This window comes from Panthera pardus, unplaced genomic scaffold, assembly GCF_024362965.1.
Source record: "Panthera pardus isolate Hobbes unplaced genomic scaffold, ASM2436296v1 HiC_scaffold_11, whole genome shotgun sequence".
NCBI classification, from domain to species: Eukaryota; Metazoa; Chordata; class Mammalia; order Carnivora; family Felidae; genus Panthera; species Panthera pardus.
Window position 1 is genome coordinate 15,396,575 of NW_026526666.1, and position 23,536 is coordinate 15,420,110.

At 40.1% G+C, this 23,536-nt stretch overlaps 1 protein-coding gene across 1 annotated transcript in view; it reads left to right on the top strand.

Annotated features, from left to right (window-relative positions):
- The window catches only part of VAV3 (vav guanine nucleotide exchange factor 3), a 358,407-nt gene extending 341,792 nt beyond the window's left edge, over window positions 1-16,615 (top strand). Inside the window, exons 26-27 of the mRNA XM_053891674.1 lie at window positions 13,575-13,726; window positions 14,382-16,615. Of these exons, the coding sequence (XP_053747649.1) occupies window positions 13,575-13,726; window positions 14,382-14,423 (194 nt within the window). The 3' untranslated portion in view covers window positions 14,424-16,615. The remainder of the gene's footprint in view (window positions 1-13,574; window positions 13,727-14,381) is intronic.
- Window positions 16,616-23,536: the final 6,921 nt, after the last annotated feature.

A 23,536-nucleotide genomic window follows, 5' to 3' on the forward strand; every position in this document is an offset into this window, starting at 1 on the left:
TTGCTCCTCATTCTCAAATTGCACTTTGCACAGTGCCTTTCATGAAACATGTGTTCAGAGAGGACTAAATAAATGAAGTCAGACAATAAGGTCCATGGGAGACAATAGCAAGTATTAAAGCACTATGTGTAGTTGATATTTGAAAAATCATGGGTAAATAGGTCAGTTTGAAAATAAAATATACATCAGTATGTTCCTTTTGGGGACAAATACTATAGCAGTCCCTCAGAAGTCAACAAAATCTTTGGTCACTGGGACCATACAAATGACCTTGCAGGACAAAGTCAGAGCCAGAGCCTGCGTGGCTTTGCCCTGGTGTGGTCTCTTTCCTTCCACACGTGTGTCCCCATTATTCAACTAACCATCTGACAAGGCACATGAGCTTCATTTTAGACACTGTGTTAGAAACTTAAACAATTTGCATCACTCATATTTATTTAACTCAGTATGCATAATATAGCTTTTGTATTTCTGATAATTCCTGAAACATCCTGACAATGCCTTAGTTACCATTTATTAGTTTAATCACAGTATAACAGTGGACAATATTTATTACCTCTTACATACAAACTCCTCAAACATCCACTTAATTTAGTTTTTACCTTCTTGTGCTTGTAATTCAACATACCCATTTTCACCTACCCTTATTTTCTGATCTCCTTATCTTATGCTCCGTCTTTTGTCCTCCCTTTCCCTGATCACTTGGCATTTGGGTTTGATTCAATTTTATTCTGATAATGTAAATGTTTGTTTTAATCCTATTATAATAGTTTCCTTGGGCTGCCATAAAAATTACTATAAACTGGGTGGCTTAGAAAAACAGAAATTTACTCTGTCACAGTCCTGGAGACCAGAAATTTTAAACCAAAGTGTTGGCAGGATTGGTTTCTACTAAAGGCTCTGAAGTAGAATCCATTCTATGTATTTTTTTTTTTTTTTATAGTTTCCAGGTGACCACTGGGAATCTCTGGCATCCCGTGGCTTATAGAGACGTGATTCCAATCTCTGCCTTGTCTTCACATTACCTTCTCCTCTGTGTGTCCTGTCCTTTTCTTGTATCTTATAAAGATACTTGTCATTGCGTTCACAGCCCACCCTAATGCATTTAGAGGCCACTTGAATGTGAGATGATCTCATCTGGAGATCCTTAGCTTATATCTACAAAGACCCATTTTACAAATAAGATCATATTCAGAGGTTCTAGGTAGACGTGTCTTTTGGAACCATTCAAACCCATTACAATCTCATAGTATCAATTTAAAATTTCTCCATCCTTATTTTGTTTGTTTATAACTTATTATTTATCAGTTGTCTATAAGTTAGCATGGTAAGAGGACTTATATTATTAGGGTAGACAGGCAGTCAGTAGATGGGGGTTAGAAGGGAACCATTACCTTAATACAATCAAGTGTTTTAAATGGATCGTAACATTCCTGCAGTAAAATGCACTGTCTTCCTAAGAGAACGCACTTCTAGCCAATGAGAGTTTCCAAGACTTATGTCTGAAACTTCCTTCATATAAAATATTTGATACACAATGAGAACCTAATAATTCTGATATTTAATAATTTTGTGATTAATAGAATACAGTGTTTTTCAAACACCTATTACATACATTAGATTAATGTCTCCAGTGATTCTGTGAAGCAATAGCTCCAAAAGAAGTGTCGTGAGAGGCTTCCTTTGTCAAACAGATACCCCACAAGTGCTGCTTGTATGACACAGGAAAGGGACAGTTTCCCTAGTTTACTTCATCATGCAATACTGGCTCATAGTGTTTAAAGCCCATTTGATGAGCCTTAAAAGAGTTGGTATATGTCAAGTACCTAGAACAATGTCTGGCACGTGGGTAGTGCTGTATGCTTTAGCTCTTCCTGTGCCCGCTACTCCTGCCACCACTTCCAATATTGCTGTCCAATGTGAAATGCTACCTTAGCCTCATTTGACATGTTTTAATGCATTTATAAAGCCCTTCTCCTTGGGACTTGGATTTCTTACTGCCACTACCTGGGCTTCAGCTATATTCTCCCAGTATCCACTCCCTTCTATGGGCTAAAGGAGCTACAACAAATGGCGGACATTCTAAAATTCTTTTTCCTCAGCGTGTCTATGATGTCCACAGAATTTACTGTTCTTGGGAAACTGATCAACTATAGTTGCACATCTTCGTTATCAGGTCATGCTGGACTTCTTTTTTTTATTTACTTACTTTGAGAGCTTTACTAGCTACTATAAGGCATCTTTATCCCAAACCTGATAGCTTTAAAAATTAGTAGCCAGTGCCCAGGGTCCCTCCAGAAATATAGCTTGCAGATAGAAATTCTACAGATTCAGATAACCTCATTGAAAGCCATCTTGTTTAATGTTTAAAAGCTCAAAAAGTAGTCCTTATGTTTTAATATTTTTCATCTTTTATACTGTCCCTCCCCATAGACCTTATATTCTAAATTAAAAACTAGTCTCAATGTACGTGCTGTCCCCTGACTAGAGTACCCTCCCATGGCAGCTCTGATCAAAGCCTGTAGTCTTTCTCATCTCTTTTTCCTGAAAAACAAGCAGCAGCTTATCTAAATTGAGAAGAATCCCTTCTTTTCCTTCCTAAAATTTGGATGAGGCTCCCAGCTTTGAGGTACAATGCTGAGAGCTCTCTTTTCTTGATACCCCACCGATCCCATTCCAAATCTGCATAAGGTAGCAGGTCTTAATTCTGTAACTCTCTTCTTTCCCAATAGCGTGAGAAATTAAGTACGGAAGTGACCAGGTTTTCCTTTCATTCGTTCCTTTCTGCGTTCAGTATTTATGAGCATCTATTTGTACCACGTACTGTATCACATATACCCCTTAAGTGTGACATAAAATTTAGCTTAATGTCTGAACGATAGATGGGGGTGCAGAGGGGTACTTGGTATCGAGGCTCCTTAGACTTAACAGCCATATTAGCCCTGGTCAAGGTTTTTTCAAACAAGTACTTTTTTTAAAAAAATTTTTTTAATGTTTATTTACTTTTGAGAGAGAGCAAGCTGGGGAGGGTCAGAGAGAGAGAGAGAGAGACACGGAATCCAAAGTAGGTTCCGGGCTCTGAGCTGTCAGCACAGAGCCTGATGTGGGGCTCAAACTCACAGAACCGCAGGATCATGACCTGAGCCGAACTCAGATGCTCAACTGACTGAGCTCCCAGGCACCCCCAAATAAGTACCTTTTATGACATTCCTGAGAGATCATCCTCAGGCTTTGCTTGAACTCTCAGTTGTTGGTGGCCAAATCTGTTACCATCCTGGCCAGCCTGCTATGGATGCACTCAAATTTGTCAAAATTGAGCATAAAACCTCCTATATTAACTGACTTGCTGGTTCAGATTTTTCTCTATTCAAGGCTGCCTTTCTATTTAAAGTTCAGTCTTCTCTGTTAATTTCCCTCTTCCCTTTCTCCTTCCTTCTCGTAGGATACACTTCTATTTGGATGAATCCAAGAACTTTCCTCATCTCTTCTCACCAGTAACCCCGCCATAGATCCCCACATTCATTCATTCAACAGATCTTTATTGGGAGCTTACTGCAGGGAGGGCCTTGTTCAAATTGCTGGGGATACACGGGAGTGAAAAAAACAGACAAACGTCTCTGCCTTTGTGGAACTTACACACTAGTGGGGAAGGCAGATAATAGGTAAAAATAAATTATATAGTACATTAGAAGTTGGTCAGTGCCCTGGAAAAATAATATACAGGGCGATGGTACTCAGGAGTGCTAGAGATGGTTTACTATTTTAACTGGGGAATGGGAGGAAGATGAGGAAGATAAGAAGGGGCTCATTTTTCCTCCTTTTGGTAGCTTAGCAGAAAGCTGGCTCAACAGTTCTGAGTTTTCTCAACATTAGAAGAGGTTGACACCAGCCACTTGTTCCAGAAGCTCCCCTAACGGGGCCATTCACATGACCAGTGTCTTAGTCTGTTCAGTCTGCTATAACAAAATAACATAGACCGAATGGCTGGTGAGCAACAGAAATGTATTGCTCACAGCTCTGGAATCTGGGAAGTCCAAGATCAAGGTGCCAGCAGATTCAGTATCTGCTGAGAGCCTGTTTCCTGGTTCATAGAAGACACCACATATCTTCACATGGTGGAAGGGGGCGAGGGAACTCTGTGGGATCTCTTTAATAAGAGCATTAATCTCATTCATTAGGGTTCTATCCTCATGACCTAAGCACCTCCCAAAAGCCCCACTTCCTAATACCAGCATATGAGTTTGGAGAAAGGGGGAGCACAAACATTCAGTCCATAACAGGGAATTTGTGTTATTATAAGGTTGCATAAATACTCTATCAGTCTGTAGAGCAGGCTGCTGGAAGCTTTGACCATGGTGTGTGCAGACCATCCGTGCCCAACCTAAGCAATAGGACAACGGGAATTTGAGGTGCATTCTACCTACTTCTCTGCCTACATGTCATCCCCCCTGGTCAATAAAGCCTGTTTTCTCTCTGTGCCACAAAGCACTAGTGATGTATGTCCATGACTCTTTTATGGGGCATCAAAGTAATCCTCATTGTGAAGGTAACACTTGAGTAAAGACAAAAGTGAGAGGGAATAGCCAATGCAAAGAAAGCATATATGACATGACATGTGCAATGTGGCCAGAGCAGAAGGACAGGTAAGGGAAGCCAGACCATGTGCTGCTTTTCAGGACTTTAGCTTTTAGCCTGGAGGAAATGAGAGGCTGCTGGTGGATCTAAGCAAAGGAGAGACATGATTTGAACCTTAAGTATTCATAGGATTATTTTGGCTTCTGTGTTGACAAAAGACCATGGAGATGTGCGGGACAAGGTAGAAGCCTCCCTAGACCAGTGAGGAGGCTCATGCGGCTCCTCAGCTAAGAGATGGTAGCAACTTGAACCAACGTGTAGCCACATAGGTGATACATTTTGAAGGTGATCCAACAGGATATTTGCACTGGATGTGAAATTGAATAGCAAGAGAAGACACAAGGACAACTAAGCTCTTGACCTGAGCAAGTGGAAGACTGGAGGTTTTTTTTGTTTTTGTTTTTGTTTTTGTTTTTAAGGAGAGGCCCAGATGAAGCCTAAAGTGTAGTCCTAGCATTCTCAATCCAAAATGAATGGTTTCCCTATCTCTGTATCATTTCTGTATGTGTCTGTCTTTTCACCAATCTGTAAGCTCTTTTGAAGTCACATGCTCTTATTGTTGTATCTCCAATAGCACCTTAGCACAATACTGATCAGTAGTTGCTTAATAAACGTCTACCAATTTTTTTAATTTTTTAATGATTATTTTTAAGAGAGAGAGAGACAGAGCATGAGTTGGGGAAGGGCAGAGAGAGAGAGGGAGACACGCAATCTGAAGCAGGCTCCAGGCTCTGAGCTGCCAGCACAGAGCCCAGTGCAGGGCTCGAACTCATGAACCACGAGATCGTGACCTGAGCCGAAGTCAGACACTTAACCAACTGAGCCACCCATGTGCCCCTCTACCAATTATTTTTAAAGAGTAAGGAGTTAGAGTTAAGTTCATGTTTTGATAAACTAGATGTCTATAAATAATCTGAAATTCCTAGAAATGTCAAATGGTCTAATTTTCTGTAACAACAGGAAAGGCCTTATACTCATCTTTTTCTTGATACTGGCTTTCTATGCTTACACTGTGCAGTGTTGAGTACAGACTTATTTTTTTTTCCAGGATTTCTAGACCTAAGTTTTCCTTGTTATAATTTTGGATTTCAGGTTAAGGGAGATTGGTCTATTTGCCAGATGTCAGCATTCAATGAAATGAAACCAATCTAAATTATTTAGTTTTTTTTCAGTGACAATATATAAAATGTACAGTAAACATTATAAACATTGGCAGGGGAGCAAGTCTTTGACACTATGTCTAAGGCATGGCTAAGTTCTAAAATAAAACCAGGTTAAGGACCACAAATTTAAATTAAACATTCATTAAATTCTCAGCATGTTCTCTGCTGCTAGGCCATCTGTAGACAGCCTTGGTAAAAAGAATCTACTGGATCACTCGTCACAGTGTCCCACATAGGAACATGGTTCTCCTCCAGGCCACTGCTGCGCAGCAAACTCCCAGAGATCACTCTATTGATGGTAGCACCATTGCTGATCTCTTTACTGACAGCTTCTTTTTACATAAGTGAATGTGAACACTTGTGGTTGTTACAACTTAAAGCTGAGTGTTAGGCAATGTCTGTCTCAGAAAATAATTAGCAAACGCTTAGGCTCATATTCAGTTACACATGTAATACATGATTAAGTGGTAGTTCAAAAATACTTTGTGATTTGATAACCAGTATCTTAAGGAAGAGTGTTGACTGAGCTTGGCCTCCACGGGGTATACATTTCAAATATTATTAAAAGTTGAGTAGATTTTCATTTGCTCATGAACATGAATGGCGTAATCAAGGAGAGCTAAAACTTCAAAGCAACGTTTCACTAGCCTTGCCACAAAAGTATAGGCATCAAATATCAATTCTCTAGCACTTTTTATTCTACACTAAACACTCTGTTCTTCTTTTCTTGACTGATACACTTCTGTGTTCGGTGGTTCTGTCTTGTCAGTCAAGTCTCAGAACTGAATAATATTCACTAATGATTTATAGCTTCTATTCTCAGTTTATTAACAGGTAACTTCTGTTTCAGTTAGAGAATGTTTGTACTTTAGGTTTTGTTTAACTTGGAAAAGTTGATAAATAATATTTGACTGCATCCTTAGTAGTTCCTAATGAGGAATATTAAGTCACTAAAGTATGAGCCATTCACTTCATAATGCCCCATCAAGGTTAACCCAACTGAGCACCAGGTATCCTGTGAAAAATAGCCAGAGAGACCAGCCTGAATGTGTTGATCTCTCTGAGTAAACTTCTCCTTTGTTTGTGCTAATAAGGAGCTCAAAGTGTTTGAGAAAGGAGGGAAGTTAGGTCCTTAATTAAAGCTTGCAGTTTGCGAATGACTACTCAATGATAACGTTCTCAACATAGACTTAACATTGTCTCAGAGGATACAGATATGAATAAAAAGAGTTGTTTCTCTCAAGAAGCTTCCCAAAATGATGTGATGTACTAGCAGATAGGCTATCTATAATACTAGGTGGTGAAGTGAGTATGAGCCCAGAAAGTGAAAGGAATGGGAGATAATCATTCCCCCAACATCGTCATTTGAATACACTGTTACTCGGCTGTTTCTAGTTCCATTCCAGGATATGCACCTGCCAATAATTCTTCAATTAGCAGCATCTTGGTATGAGAGAAGGAGTTTGATGAAGAAAACATGTATTTCTATATGTGTTTTGAAATAGGTGGATATGTTCTCGGTAAGGATGTAAATATGTTTTGCAGGTTAAGCCATTCTGCAAAAAAAAATTTTTATCAAATACTTTATTCTGACATCATTTACATCTGTATTTAAACCCATACTTTCCAAGGGAAACATGTTGTTTTATACTCTTGTCTCTGTAGATGCAAGACATTCAGATGCTATTTTGGCAGCTTTTGAGAATTAAGGACCCAAAGGCAGTGAAAATTAATGTATAGGAAGAATGGCAACAGTAAGTCATGCTACGATGTATAGAAAACTAGAAAGCATCCCTACCAATTTTTAAAATATTTGGCTGAAAGCTATACACTGGGTGGTAGGAGAAACTTATTAACCTTTTACCCCTAAGAGGATTCCTCAGGCATACAGTATGCTTAATGCCAAGAGATGTACAGTATTTAATAGCTGTTCAGCATCTCAGAAAAAATTAGTTATTGTAAGAATATCATCAATAGATTATGGTTCTCAGAGATCCTGGGGAATAAAACCTGAAAATATTTCACATTCTTTTCTTTGTGTTGTGCTGGCTTTTGTTGGAGGTCTTTTTGAGCAGTTAAGTGTGCAGAAGATGAGCTAAATGAATAGGAGGAGGAGACATAAGGAGCTTGCAAAATTAAATATCCTGCTGAGACACTTGTCCATTCAGCAGCTTCAGTGCTTAGCACTGGGCCCGATCCTGTGGAGAAGCAGAAGCAGTGTAAGAGTTAGCCTCTGCTCTCCAGAATCAACAACTTTTTGGAGATAGAACACAGGAGCACATGCAATAATTAAACAGTAGAGCCAGGGATGTAAGTGCCTAGAGATGACTAGAAAGAATAGGGAAGAAGACAAGTGTTGTTGGGATTGGTCATGGAAGACTCCTGGAAAGGGCCTGAGCAGAGCCTTGGAGACAAGGAGGTTAAGGTTAGCAGAGGCAAGATGGAGGAGAAACATTCGAGAAAGAAACCGATACTGAGGGCCTTGGTGTGCATGCCCACCAGCTGGTCTAGGGGTAAAGAATTTATATGAGAAAATGATGGAATATTTGGTTAGAAAGGCAGGAAACAGCCAGACTATAAGTAGCCATGGAATTCAGGGCAAGAGTTTGGATTTCCTAATCTGGGAAAAGGAATGATGAATCTTTGTCTATTGTGAGTAGCTGAGAGGCAGTATTTCATATGGAATGGAAAAAAATGTTGAAAGCAAAAAGACCAACTGGGAGGCAGTTGTCTTAGTTTAGAAATGGCGTAAGTACCTGGGTTGGAATGATGGAGCTGAGAATTTGGTGAAGGAATAACTTCATATTTCGGAGGAAGAAGAGAGTGAACAGGAAGAGGCAAAAAGCATACTGACTTTGCAAGGGTAGTTTGCAAAGAACACAAGAGTCATTGAAAAAAAAATGTGGAGGGTTGAGCTAGGTTATGGGGATGGGGATCATGACTTTGGTTTCAGGCAGGTTGCATCGGAGATAGTGGTTTTCCTTCATGGCAGTGTCATGAAAATATCTGAAATCACAGACTGGAATTCAGATGAGGAGCCAAGGCATATCTTAGAATCTGTTTGTTCCCTTCACTGGGGAAAAAAATTAGTTCCCAGTGAAGCCAGTAGAGGAGCCAAGGCCTAACCCTGGGGGAATAGCTACCATTCAGCTAAGATTATAATATTTTAGATAAGATTGAGGAAGATTCCAACTGTAGCTATTTGACATGAGTGCCAGTGCTTATAAGGCTTTTAGGGTTAGATAAGAGACAAGGTAGCACACTGAAAGTGTGTATCTGAAACAGATTCAAGTTCACTTTGCATAGTGAGGCATTATCCGTATCACTTCAGGAATGTTAGATATTTTTAAATTAGAGACAGGTTATCTGATCTAATATATCTACCTGTTGAGATTATTTAAATTTCATTTAATTGTGTTTTCATTGATTTCTTATATCTTCCTTCTAGAGCTAACTTATCTCTTGTTATAGTTCAGACTGCTGACTTAAATTATCTTCATTAGAAATTTTGGAGAAATGCAGTCTTCTTTTATTACTTTATGGATAAATAGTCCCAGAGAGATAGTGAAGGATGGACATTTAGAAAGCAGTCCAAGGAGAAAATTCTAGTACCTGCCAGAAGGAATCTGTAGAATGGGGGTTCTAATTTAAGTTCTCACAAACATGGGATAGGAATCTTGCAGATTGTCAAGATACAGTTAGATGTGAGCCATTTTTCTCATTAGAGATGGCATCCCCTCTTGTCTCTAATAGTGTGTATAACATCTCAAGGAAATTAAACCAGTTATGTTGCATGGCAATAAATGAATTGAGCATATTGTAAAATTAGTTGTAATGGCATGTATCACTGAGTTTTAAAACAAAAATAATGTAATGTGGGAGATGTAATGGATTAGAAGAGAGCCTTGATTATCAACAAGGATATACTTCAGGGTAGGTTAAAAGTAAATATGTAAGGACATTCATGAGGAAAGTGTCTTATATGAGGGATCCATAGTCCATGGTTGCAAGAGCAACTGAATCTCCTCCAATTCCCACGGCCAGTCTACTTAAATAGGATCTGAGGATCCCCTTAATGAGTTACGACTGTTCCCAGGTATCAAAGAAGCCCTTCCTGACAAGAGTATTAACTTTGGGAGAATTCTGTGGCTATCAAATCAGTCAATGGTCTGAAAGAGACAATCTGTATTGCAAGGTTATATGGACGCATTGCAGTTTGTTTAGCCCACTTTCACCTCCTCCTCGGTTATAGAAACTTTTGTTACAGTTTAGATTAGGTCCAGGTACAAGTAACAGAAATCCGAGAAAACACTGGCTTAAACAGGATAGACATTTATTTCTCATTCTCATAAAAACCTAGAAGTGGCCAGACCAAGGCTGGGGGAAAGGGCAGGTCACCTCTTCCATAAAATCTTCAGAACTCCAGCTTCCCTGAAGCTCATGAGCTACTGTCCTTAAAGCGAGGCCTTTCTTCTCACGGACCCAGATGGTAGCTTGTAAATTCCGTACAGCAGGGTAGGATGAACAACCAAAAAGAAAGGTGAATTCATGTGCCAGGGAAGGTACCACAGGCCACCTTCCAACACCCTTGCTTATTATATCGTAGTGGCAAGAACTTAGTCATATAGTTGCATAGACCTGCATAAAGACAGAGAAGTGAAGTCTTCCTTTTGGGCAAACTTGGCCTGGCCAGATAACCTATTGCAGGGATGAAGGGGGAGAATAAATATTGGAAGAAAATTTATAACCATGCCTTTCTTTTCCTTTGCAATGGCACCATGATATTAACAGGTAGAGTTTTATAACTGCTTATGGAGGTACCTAAAGCAGAGTGCTAGATGCAGAGCAATGCAGCAGTTATGAGCCTGGACCCCAAAGTCATACTGCCTAGGTTTGAATCTAGGCTGTTCTAAAAATATCAAAGGAAAGTGGTATTAGTACCTTCCTCTTTGAATTGTTGTGATGGCTAAATTAAATATTGAGTGTAAAACATTGAGCAGGACATTTAACACTTCAGAACCATTTGATGATTATTAGCTTTTATTATTAAAAGTAAAGTAAAAAGCTTCTGAGGGTAGTTTTTGCATAGAACTTTTCCATACATTCCCAAAATTTCCGGATGTATTTACTTGTCCAGGTATGGTAAGATTTGAAGCGATTTACATTTTTGTGGTAATAAATTAGCATGTGCATGCTTGGTTAGGGGTTGGGGATGGTTTCTAACAAATTGTATGAGTGTTTCCTTGACTTTCCTATGGGCTCTGCATGTTTCCTTGACCCTACTCTATAGGCTCTTACTTGTTTATATCAGTTTTGATGTGAAGCATATTTTACATTAAGAATTTACAGTCTCCTCTTTTCCACCGGTGTAGCAAAGTGGGAATTGTGTATCACATCAAAAGAAGGCCATCCTCGGATGGGAGGGGTTCAAAGATGGCACCATGGTAGAGTGGGTATGCTGTGTTCACCGCTAAAGGGATAGCTCTAAATTTCAGAACTAGTGTCAATCAAAATGTAAAAATCTGGCTTGTCCTTCATTTAGAAATGGTGATAGGAGAGAAGTGGGTGAAAGTGAAGCTTAATACTCCAAATTTGATGTGACCATTTTCTTAGGATTATAGACAACGAAATAGCTGTGTTGAGATTTTTTGCCATTACCTAAATGCTCTTTTGCTTCTCTCTTTTTCTTTCTTTCTCTAAGCCCCTTCTTTGTTCTGTGGGTTTTCTTTTGTAACTCCTCCAGACTACAGCTTTGTTCCCCCTTCTTCTACTCCTTTCTGGTCAGGTACTGCTTTACTGCTTTTATATGTCTTTTCAACTTGCTTCTGTTTGCAAATAAAATACTTTGACTTCTATGTGTAGCTTCTCATGTAGATGCATCTTCTCACAAATAGTCCCTAGAGTCCCATTCCCACCATGCAGTTTCCTCTTCTCTGTCATAGTCACCATCTGTCATGACATTTCACTCTCCTGGTTTTGTGTGTGTGCTCGTGTTATGTATTTCCGTTAGACATTTTTTGTTTTGTCTTTTGGGGAGAGGTTGGAAAGGGTTGAGGGCTGAAAGCATAAAGCGGGAGATGAAGCACTCTATAAAATCATTAGTTTTCTTGAGGATCAGAAATTTTAGCTGAGAAAAGCCAATGCTTACTTATTCCCATTAAGAAAATAAATAGAACCCAATCCCAACTTTGTCTCCAAATATAAAAGTAAAACATATTTCATGTTGCTTGGAAGGATGACTGTGCCCATCAGTTTGTGTGTGGGCATTCTGGTCTTGATTTCAGTCATTAGTCTGAGAATTTAATGGCTGTTGATGTGACATGTAGGGGAGTACATTATGGCTAGGTCAAGTATGTTTTCTTACAGATTTTTAAAAATTAACCTGTAAGTCCCAATGGAATCATAACATTTAGTACTAGAAAGACCTTGGAAGTCATCTAGCATAGAGTTTTCATTTTATAGGTAAGAAAAGTGTGGCCTCAAGGGTTAAAAGACCTGCGCAAGGTCACACAGTTAAGGTGATGATTGGTTTTTCCGTCACAGGGGTGTCTTTATGTGCGCCAACTCTAAGAGTAGCGACCCGGTAATGGGACGGTTTTCAGTAAGAAAACTATTAAAGTGGTTTGTGTCTGAACAGTAAAATAAAATGACCCATTTTTACTCCCTTTACAGTTCTGAAATCTACAGCATTGCTATTCGTTTATCTTATGATGGACACCTGGAGACTAAAAAAAAACCCTGTCATTGCAGAGCCCTGAATAATAGGCTAGAGATCCCTGTCTCCACGTGGGCAAGCTCTTCCAGGGTAATGCACGTCATAACCGCAGCTGCCTGGGCACCAGGAACTGTTAAAAATACAGATGGATGGCATTTCCCATTTGTTTTTCTTACACTTGTGTTCCTCTCCCATTTAAGGTTTATAAAGTCCTACCGTTCCCAGGTGAGTGATTCTCAGAATCACTGCACGTATAATTGAAAACACTTTATAACCCCAATGAGCAACAGGTAGAGAAGTTAATATGAAATGTGTTATAAAACACTAGAGAAGAAAAAATGTACAGCTTGAATAGAGTTTTTCTTTCGGGGCAGGGTGGGTTAGGACAAGGAGTAAGTTAGCACTTCATTCCTTCAGTAAAGGTTTTCTATACCTACAGTATTTGTTTGAAAGAAAGAGGATAAATTGATGGTGTTTATGCATTCTTTCGGTGAAACCTGACTGAAGCTTCTTCACATAGTGAAACTCTATATGAAGCAACAATTGAGTTTGTCCCCAAGAAGTTTTAACCAAAAAGGGCTGGTTGGGGAAGGAAGAGCCTTTTAACTAGAAGTAATGACAATGACATGGATTCAATAGGAGAATTTCAGAGCAAAGCATTTGGTTGTTTTAAGTCTTAGTTGGAGAGATTATGAGATAAAAATGTAAACCTTTGACCTTAGAGGTTCTAGTTAGAAATAGATCATTGTGCCATCCGTAGGGAATGCATGCTGGTAATTTTAGGTTCTTTTCTTTTTTTTAACAAAAGCTAGTCCCTGTTTTGGGGTTCTGATGAAGAATGAAACAGAACAGCGGTTCTTTAAACTGCCTGAAATGAACTTGACCACACCAGACTGAATTGAAACAGCAACTCTGCTGCTTTCAAGGTCCTCCACCATTATCACTAGTCTGTAGTGAAATCATGGCTGTGCATTTGGATTGCATCTATAACATTCATCTGATTACGTTCTGGTGGTCGTGGGACCACAGATCACTGCTGACTCACCATCATTTCTTTCCAGTGCTAAGTCCAAAAGTGCTGGGCATCGCCGTTGCTCGGTATGACTTCTGTGCCAGAGACATGCGAGAATTGTCCTTGCTGAAAGGAGACGTGGTGAAGATTTACACGAAGATGAGTGCAAATGGCTGGTGGAGAGGAGAAGTAAATGGCAGGGTGAGCTGTCCCTCTCGATGTGCTTGCGCGGGTGAAGGAAGGGGACTGGGCTGCTGTGGGCACCCGCCGTGGGGCTGGGGAGAAGCCTTCACCCCACAGAGCCAAGGCTCTGGAGAGTGGTGGTGTTCCTCACTGAAAATAGACACTCAAGAAAAAGATGTTGAATGAACATGATTGTGGCATAAATAAAGTTCACCTAGGCAGGTTTGATGGCTTCCTATTTGGAAAAGGATTGAGGAACATTTCCATTCTTTTTAGTCCATAAACCTCAGAGCATATATTTTATGTGGAACATAGAATATTTATAAGAGCTGCTGATCTAAATTGGAAAGAATGGAGACATAGTACCCCTTTGTATCCTGTTCTATAGCAGAAATAGGGAGCGTTAAATAGTATAGCCCCTTAGTACACTTAATTTACATATTTGTCTGTGTGCTAGCACATTAGAACACTCTTTAGGCTTCTTTTATTCCTCTGTCTCCATCACTCATTCTGTCGGTCTTCTAGGGCAGTTAAATCAATCTCCTTTACCTACAGTGGCCATAAAACCCCAGTTTAATCGGGGTGTTATAAAAACTAAATGCTCTATTTGTAGAGCCCTTTGAAATGCCAGATGTGAAGTCATGTTGCTATGTTGGTTGCCTTTCTTTTTTAGGTGGGCTGGTTTCCATCCACGTATGTGGAAGAGGATGAATAAATTCCACTCCAGCGTTACACCCTGCACCAGAACTTTCAGAGAAGGGATAAACAGAAGCCTGCACAGCATTGTGAATTAACTGAAGTGTTTAAAAAGCCACATTTCTGGCTATTCAACATCCTCCCTCCTTTTCCCCTCCTAAGTCTTAATGCTGGGATTTCTAAAGATGCTGGTACTGACAGATTAATGGCTTGCCTAGAGCTGTGCAAGAAACAGCCTGCCAGTCTGTCATTGTCGGGGACTAGGGCACAGCCAAAAGCTTTTTTTTTTTTTCCCCAAAAGAGCCCTGCAAACACATTGGTTCGTATTTCTTTTTACCATGTGTGGTCAGGCACCATGAATGCCAGCTATCAGTAAATGGTGGACACACATTTACTTTCTTCTCATGTGCCATTCACCAGAATCTTTGATGGTACAAAGAAGCAGAAGTTTAATTTTGCTTTTCCCAGCATGAGGAAAAATCAGAGTCTCGCTTTTTGGGCAGCTTCCGGGAAAGGTCCAGCACTCCTTGTCTTAAATTGTTTCACAAGGTGACTCATCACCTGGCAGACACTTTTACCCCCAGATGTTACTCATGATAAAACAGAGGAGGCAAATGCTCAGGTTTGCTTCATAAGTGATATATCCCAGAGGGGTTTTAATTATTCATTGATGTTCTGATTATATTTGCAAACTTCTTCATATTAAAAAAAGTACATAAAAGAGTGTCTTCATATTAAATTTTCACAGCCTTCATGATTTCATAGAGTTATTTTGGAAATGTGTAATTCACTCTGTGAAATAATCTTGGCTGGGTATGTTCTGGGTAATTTCAAGTAACCTGGGAAAGGTGGCATTGTTTACAGAAACAGATCAAGGGCTATAACTGATTGTAAGTCATTTTATGGAAGCAACATCTATTAACATAAGCTCCCCCCCCCCCCAAAAAAAGGACATATTTGTTGAATCTCACATTTTCCTGGAGTATTTACAGTAGCACAGACAACTTTGGTGAGGATTTTGAAAGGGAAGCCCAGCTGGGTCCTATATGCATTTCTGGGACAGGAGGGTCACTAAGACTTTTCTAGTCTTATTCACTGTGGGCTCCCAGCCTTTTACTAGGATCTTCCCACCTGCAGCCCCCTTGGGAGTGTCCGTTAACTGGTGGGAAGATCTGTTTTGCAGTGCATTTATTTGACCAAGCCTTTACTTTTTATGTGAGGAGGTTAAATATGTTCTTCCTGGGACATACAGAGTCCTTAGTCAAGACAGTCAGGTTAAGACACTAACTTGGCCCTTTGCTGATGAAATATTTTCTCCGTAGCAGAAGTCTTGTTCTGACAAGATTCAGAGTGTTTCATGTTTGAAGACAACCAAACAAAACATGAAAAGCATTAATTTAATAGAGCCAAACTAGGGACATTCAGTTCTGAAATTCTGGATCATCTCTGAAATGAGGTAGGTAGGTGTGGCCTGCCCTTTCCCCAACCCACTTTAATGTCAGAACTTAATGTTCAGTAGGACATATCCCCCTTCAGAGACCCTCGTGAGCTAGGACTTCTCAAAAGATAGATTCAGGACCTTTACCTCAGAATTATGTAAACTGTGATTGTGTTTTAGAAAAATTATTTGCTAAAACCAGTTAAGTTTTTGTATATGTGTAAATGATCACAAAAATGAATTTTATAAAATGTTCTGTACAGTAAAGTTATACCCTCAAGGTGTACTCTCAGAATGGATTCTTTCCTATGAAGTCTTACCTGCGATCCTGTGTCTCGGGAATGTTTTGTCTGTTACTGTCAGCCAAATGTTACGGAGAAAGTCACTTCACACAAATTGAAATACTCCTATGTATAGTACTGTAGCCTATATTGTTTCTTTTATTGTTATTTTAGCCAAGAGACTCCCTCCCTTACAAATGGTGTTTGGTTTTCCTGTTGCATTTCATAGACCTGGGGGTTTCCTAGCAGAGGACATTAGAGCCCCTTTTCATGACATTGCCAATTACATCTTTGTCTGTGTTTAATACTTTGTATTGGAAATTTTAAATGCTGCGGATTTGTGTAGATTTCTAATACCAAAGACAGAAGTAAACGTTTCTTCCATATGCTTTGTCTTGCCTGTATGCAGCCATTGTGTAATATGGTGAATTAGAGTGGTATTTCACTTTGTAATATTTTGTAAATATGTCAATAAAATAGTTACTACTTGCATTACATTGATTTCTTGAGAGTTGAAGAGTCTATTGAACAATTCCATAATTCAACATCTACCTCATAATCAACAAGGGAATGGAAGCCCTAATTTTGATCAGATTTATGAAATCTGAAAGTTATGAACCTACAAGATATACTCAAGTAGTGGCAAATAATATCTACTGCTGTGTTCACTATGTGCCACACACTGTTCTAAATGCTTTGTGTGGACTAACAACTCCAGAAGGTGGAACCCCATATTATCTCCATTTTTCATATGAAGAAACTGAGGCATCATGAGAGGTGGCAACTTGACCCAGATCATACAGCTGGTAAGTGTCAGGACTGAGGTTCCAACATAGGTAGTCCAGCCTCAAAGCCTGAATAGCCACTACTACTCTTAGAAACATTTGCCTGTTTTTGCCTTGTAAAAGAAAACCTCCAACACATATTCCCTAGAGAGACTATGTCAGAGATTGACTTTTGTTTTTTTTCTGTCTTGATTCAAACTTTGCACAGAAAATAGCAAACTGCTAAACCAGAAAGGCACGGAGGCAAGTTTCCTTTGGCAGAGAAGGCCTGAGGATTGTCCTCAGTGGTGGGGGCAGGCTGGCTTAGGAGAGGGTGGGAGCCTGTTCTAAGGGCCAGGAAAGGCTTGTTCCAGGAGTACACAGTAGTATGTGCCTGACATCACCAGCACAGCTGTGCTCAGAAATACAAAATCCCCCGATTTCCTTGTAGTACAGTGCGTTATCCAGCTCTCATGCTCTTTACTCAGAGTCTTTGGTGTCTGGTTTTTCTCTTCGACATATTAACATTTCGTGTCTCTTAGACCTTCCATCAAATTGTCACCATCCTCACCACCATTGAGAATTCATTCCCCCATTGTTTATTCGTTGACATGGGAACATATGCTTTATAACATTCCTGTATTTTGTCTTCCATCAAGTAGTTGAGTTAAATATGTGGATAATTAGAATTAGTCTCTTGGTGCTTGCTCTATTTGACAGCAGTATAGAAGAGTGGTAGGAGCTTGGCCCCACACATCAGACTGCATATGGGTGCACATCCCATCCCGGCCACACAGGGCCTCAGCCAATCAGTATAACAATGGTACCTGTTTCACAGGATGGTTGTGAGACTCAACTGAGGTTATATCTATAAAGTGAAAGAATGCCTGACCTGTCCTGAACCATTTTTGTCATCATTATCATCACTGTTGTCATGGATTTGCTGGCAGATTTGGGTAGTTGCCATATTAATCTTTGAATTCCTTTAACATAATTCAGGCTCATTTATTGGATTAGGGAGCATAACTCTGCAGATTCTAAATTAGTCTCTCCAGGAAGGAAATTCAGCCATTTGATATCCTAGGAAGAGTAGGAGTTTTAGCATCCATCAGATCTGGGTTCAAACCCCAGCTCTGCCATTGACTCTTCTGAAATCAATTGTCCATAATAAAGGAATAAATATGAAGGATAAACCATAACATGTGAAAAGGATGCCAGCAAAGAGCCTGGCACATGGTGAGTACTCAAGAATTCTCCTTCCCTTTATGAACTGTAAAGTACTCAGCTTTTATTTTGAATATTGGAGCTAATGCTTTGTTTCATAGGCATGGTTTAATTTTGAGCTTATTCAAATTATAGATGGAATAAAAGGTGTTAAGGAAGATTAATATGCAAACCCACAAACAATCTCAGAAGTTGAGTTTAATAGCTCCACATTATTTTCACTAGGAAAATGGAATTTTCACCCAGCTCATAATCATTTAGAGTCAGTCCATTAGTCACTTCATTTCTCACTGAAACTAGTTTTCTGGGATTGGGTGGACTCTGATGAGAAATGTTATGTACTCACCTCTGGCAGACTTTGGAAGGTACCTTATTGTAACTAATGGACAAATCCTAGAAAGAAGATCAAAAAGGAATCCTGTCTCTAGTTAGATGCCATCAATCAGGATTGGGGAAACAGCGACACAAGACCTACACAAAATTTAAAGCATTCTAGACTCTGGCTCTGTCAGAGAGTTCCAGAGTTTCTAGGCACAATGCAACTGTGGTAGGGTCCCCTCCCTATGGAAAAAAAAAAAAAAAAACGCTTTAAGGCAACCTGGTTATGTGCATACATGACATCCCTCAAGACCTTGTAACATGAGTCCACTTAATCAGACTGCATGTTTGTATATTACCATATATGGGAGACAAAGAAGTAAAACAATACAAAAAACTACACAACGTGGCATTCGGGGCTCAGTTCTTTGGGTACAAATCCCAATTGAGCAGTGACTGCATGAATAAAGTTGCTTCCTGGAAAGAAAAGCCTCCGTGTCACGACTCTGTGTGAGAATCCTGCACAAATATAGTAACTCAGATGTTGAGAGGCCTCAGTGAAGAAAGAGAATGTACACAAAAGTCTCATCCTGTGCTTTATTTTTTTTAATGTTTATTTTTGACAGACCAAGCACGAGTGGGGAGAGAGGCAGAGAGAAGGAGACACAGAATCCGAAGCAGGCTCCAGGCTCTGAGCTGCCAGCACAGAGCCCCGACACAAGGCTCAAAACTCGCGAGCTGTGAGATCATGACCTGAGCCGAAGTCGGATGTTTAACCAACTGAGGCACCCCGATGCCCTGTGCTTTACTAGACACCAGGGTCCGTGTTGAATCCTAAGCTGGGGGAGGGTGAACTCCAGAATGGCTGATGTGTCCAACCTATCATCTGCTGGTAGAGCCTTATCCCCTTTTCCCAGCTGAAAGCACACAAGGTCTTCATCTCTGATAGGGAGGAGGTTAACTGGTTGAGTTCTCTTACTTCCATTTTAGCTTCCAGTTTTGTGAAGTTCTATTTTTCTTCATGGTTCAGAATAAAGAAATTAAAAGGCTTCATCAAAATGTGGAGGTTTTATAATATACCAGCCTTAACCTTGAAAGTCAAATGTCTGTCTGGTGGCAGTAACAAGTAATTGCATAATCATTTCCTGGCTGTAAGTGGCACGAAGGCAGCTTGGCGGGTCTGCCTTAGTCACACTGGTGACAGGGAGTACTGTGGAGTGGATTCTTGTGTGGGGACTTGTGGGCACCAACTTTAGCTTCTGTGGCTGAACCACTAAGTATGCTTTGAACTTTGACTCTAACAGTTGAGTTCTCTGTGGATGGTTACAACCGAACTTCAGAAACTGCAGCCGCTCACGCTAACACTGGAGATTGGCCAGTTCTTGGCTGGTGACATGACACAACCTCTCTCAGAATTAATTGCTTGGGCATGCGTGCTTCTGGACTCACCCCAGCACCTCCGCCATAGCAGCAGTACATTTGAGTTATGACTGCTCTGTGCCCACAGGTGGTGGGCATGCAGATGGTCTACATTTAGTATGGATTATCCTCCTGCCAATAACAAAAAGTAAACATAAACATCCCTACATTTACAGTCTATGGCTCATGAAGTCATTTCACAGACTTCAGCTCATCAAATTTAGAGTAGCATCTGAAAGGCAGGTAGGCCCGCCTTATTCTCTTTCCATTTTAGAGATGAAGAAACTGAGGCTTGGTAGGATGATCTGGCCCTCCCAAGGCCAGACTCATGGAAACCCACAGATTGAAACTCTTGGCCGAGTTAAGACTCAACCCCAAGTGTCCTGGCTGCAAGTCAAATAAACACTCTTTATTCAAATACGATACAGCAATGCATGAGAGCTGATTTTTCAAAATTATTTCTACAATTCCTAGGGCCTTTCCTCTGAGAATCATTCAGGTAGCTGCTGAGATCCAAGGTTAGGTGGAAACATGGCTGGATCACAGCCCGTGCATCTTCTGCTGTCAGCGTGTACTGATGCAATTGAAATGTGTCAGTCTGTCTGATCAGAGAATACTTTTGAATTTTCTAGTGATTTGAACGTCTCTCAGGAAAGGGTTTTTTGCTTTGTTTCCAATGATAATTTAAGATCTGTCTTCTCATTTGGATATTCTCTTTTTTGTACTTTTAGGCACAGGTAGAATACCAGATGTTTGGTATATATGATCTAATTTATCTAATTTAATCCTTTTAAGAATTCATCAAAGACTGATCACGAAAACTCTAGTCCTGGATGAGTGAATCTTCTACAGTAGGGCTAGATGTTAAGACTATTTGGCCTACTTTATTGTTGTATTTGACTTTTTGTCTAAGAAGCAACATGGACTAATGGTTAAGGCCTCATGAGGACTTAGAAACCAGACTGTCTGGCTCTACCACTTACTAGCTGGATGAGGTTGGGCAAGTTGCTTACACTGCTTGTTTCTCTATAGTTAAGAATGAGGTGATGATAGAACCTTATTTCAAAGGGTTTTTATGAGGGTAAATGAAATAATATGTATAAACAAGAGAGTTTTAAATTTGCATCTTGGCCACCATTTTTAATTAAAATTTTAAGGTAATAAATACAAAAATAAATGTTACAGATGTTAAAAGTTAACTCAGACATGAAAAACAAAACCTCTTTTGTATGTATATTGGCCTTTGGAAGAAGCATCTTGAGTTAATTTCTCACATTAGTAATGCTTTAAGAATGATGTTTTAGGAGCACAAATCGAACATGGTGCATGGTATATTAGTTATCTACTGCTATGTAACCAATTACTCCAACACTTAGCAGCTAAGGACAACAAACCTTTATTTTCCCATGTTTTCTGTGGGTCAAAAATTGGAGTAGCTCATTGGTTATTCTGGCTCAGGATCTCCCATGAGGCTTTGATCTAGGGGTCAGCTACAGTCATCTCAGTTTCCACTGGGGGAGAGTCTGCTTCCAAGCTCACTTATGGGGGCCTCTCCACATGGCTGCTTCACAACATAGCAGCTGGCTTCTCACAGAATGAGCCAGCCAAGATGAGAGACTGGGAGCACTCAAGGTGAAAACTAGCCTCTTTATAACTTAATCTCAGAAGTGACAGCCCATCACTTATGTTCCATTCTGCTCTTCAGAAGTAAATTACTAAATCCAGCTCACACTCAAGGGGAGGAGATTGTAAAGGCATAAATACCAGGATGAAGGGATCACTGGGGGCTATCCTAGTGGCTGCTTACCACAGATGGGTAAATTGAAAGATTATTTAAGCCAAGTATGTGGTCTGTCTAAAGTGCCTGGGTTAGTTTGGAGAAAATTAGTTGACTAAAATTTAGTTCTTTGAAGAAAAACAATGTCCTAATGATTCCTTAAACCAACATTTACTGCATTCCAGGCTCTGCAGAGAATAGAGGAGCACATAAGAGAGGGGAGTCTCCTTGGGGAGGTCATTTTCTTTATCTTTTCTTATTTAGGGAATGCCCTTCCAAGGCTCAAAGTGTCAAGAGAGGGAAAGAGAGAGGAGGCAGGGGCAGGGGTTGCGGCGGGTTGGGGGGAAGGAGAGTTTTCAGATGCATAAGAAGTGGGCTCAATCTCACAGAAACAGAAAAATGGAAGCAGCAACTAGATATTCCTTGGAAAAAGCTGTTGAAAATTTAAAATTATAAAATCCCCAGGTATCTGGAAGTCATTCATTCATTCATTCAACAAGTATGTATTGAGCTCCTTCATGTACTTCACCATTCTAGGCTTTGAGGATACAACAATGAACCTGACACAATTCCTACACTTGAAGAGCCGACATCCTTGCAGATGGTGACAAAGCAATAGAGATGTAAAAATAGGTACTGATGGGTGTTACCAAGGGGGGAACAAAACAAAATAAGTGAAGAGAGCATTATTTTATCTAGTAGGGTGGTCAAGGAAATGATTTTTGAGCAAAAACCAAATTTAAGTGAGAGGAAGAAATATGTGAATATATGAGTGCTTAGTGGTGGGAGAACATCAGCAAGGTGCAAGAGTGGTTGGAGAGAGTTACAAGGCAGAGAGTGACAGGAGATGATGTCAGAGAGGGAGATCAGGCCAGTCTTGTAGGTGCAGTAAAGAGGAAGGTTTTAAATAGGGGAATGACGTGATCCTATTTCCATCTCAGAAAGCTTACACTCAATGCTATGGACCGAGGTAGAGCTGAGCCTGTGACATCAACGCTGTTTGCCATTTTTCTCCAAGTAACTCCTATATTAGCTTGCTAGGGCTGTCGCAACAAATACCACAGACTACTGGGCTCAAACAACAAAAATTCATTGTTTTCTAGTTCTGGAGGCCAGAAGTCAAAGATCAAGGTACGAGCAGGCCAGACTCCCTCAGAAGGCATTAGGGAAGAATCTGAGCTTCTGGTAGTTTTGTGGCAGATAACTCTAATATTCACATGTGTGTGTGTCTGAACTCCCCTTTTTTATAAAGATACCAGTCATATTGGGTTAGGGTCCCACCCTTCTCTAATATGACTTCATCTTAATTAATTACATCTGCAGTGGTCCCATTTCCAAGTAGGGTCACATTTTGAGGTGCTGAGGGTTAGGACTACAATATATGAATGGGGAGGGGGACTCAATCCGTAATGGTTATAATTTTTTTATATACTCAGATTATTGGAGAGCTTTCTAGAAAATATAAAAGCTTCAGCAGAGGTTAGAAGAGGGTATAGCACGGGAGGAAGAAAGTGTACCAAAGAGAGGCAGATGCCACACCACTTGATAGAATGTTCCTTTCCTGCTCAGGAAGGATAGACTTTGGCAGAAATTGAAGTAGTTGCCAATGGAAACAATACCACTTTTACCCATGTATTTTCCTGCTTATCAGCCTTCAGCCCTAAGTGAGTTATCCCCCCACCCCTTTTTTTTCCTCACCTTCCGTGTCAAGATCACACATCTTCTCACCAGGAGAGGAAGACTCCTAAGCACTTTTGTGTGATGAGCTCATTAGGAACAAGCAACCTATTTAAATGAATTAATGAAACACTCCCTGAATTCTGTGCAAATTAAACCTGCATCATATGAAGAAGGGAGGAAAAGTCTGCTGTGGTTTTGTAGAAAGGTGGGAAATGCCCTCAGTGTTTATTA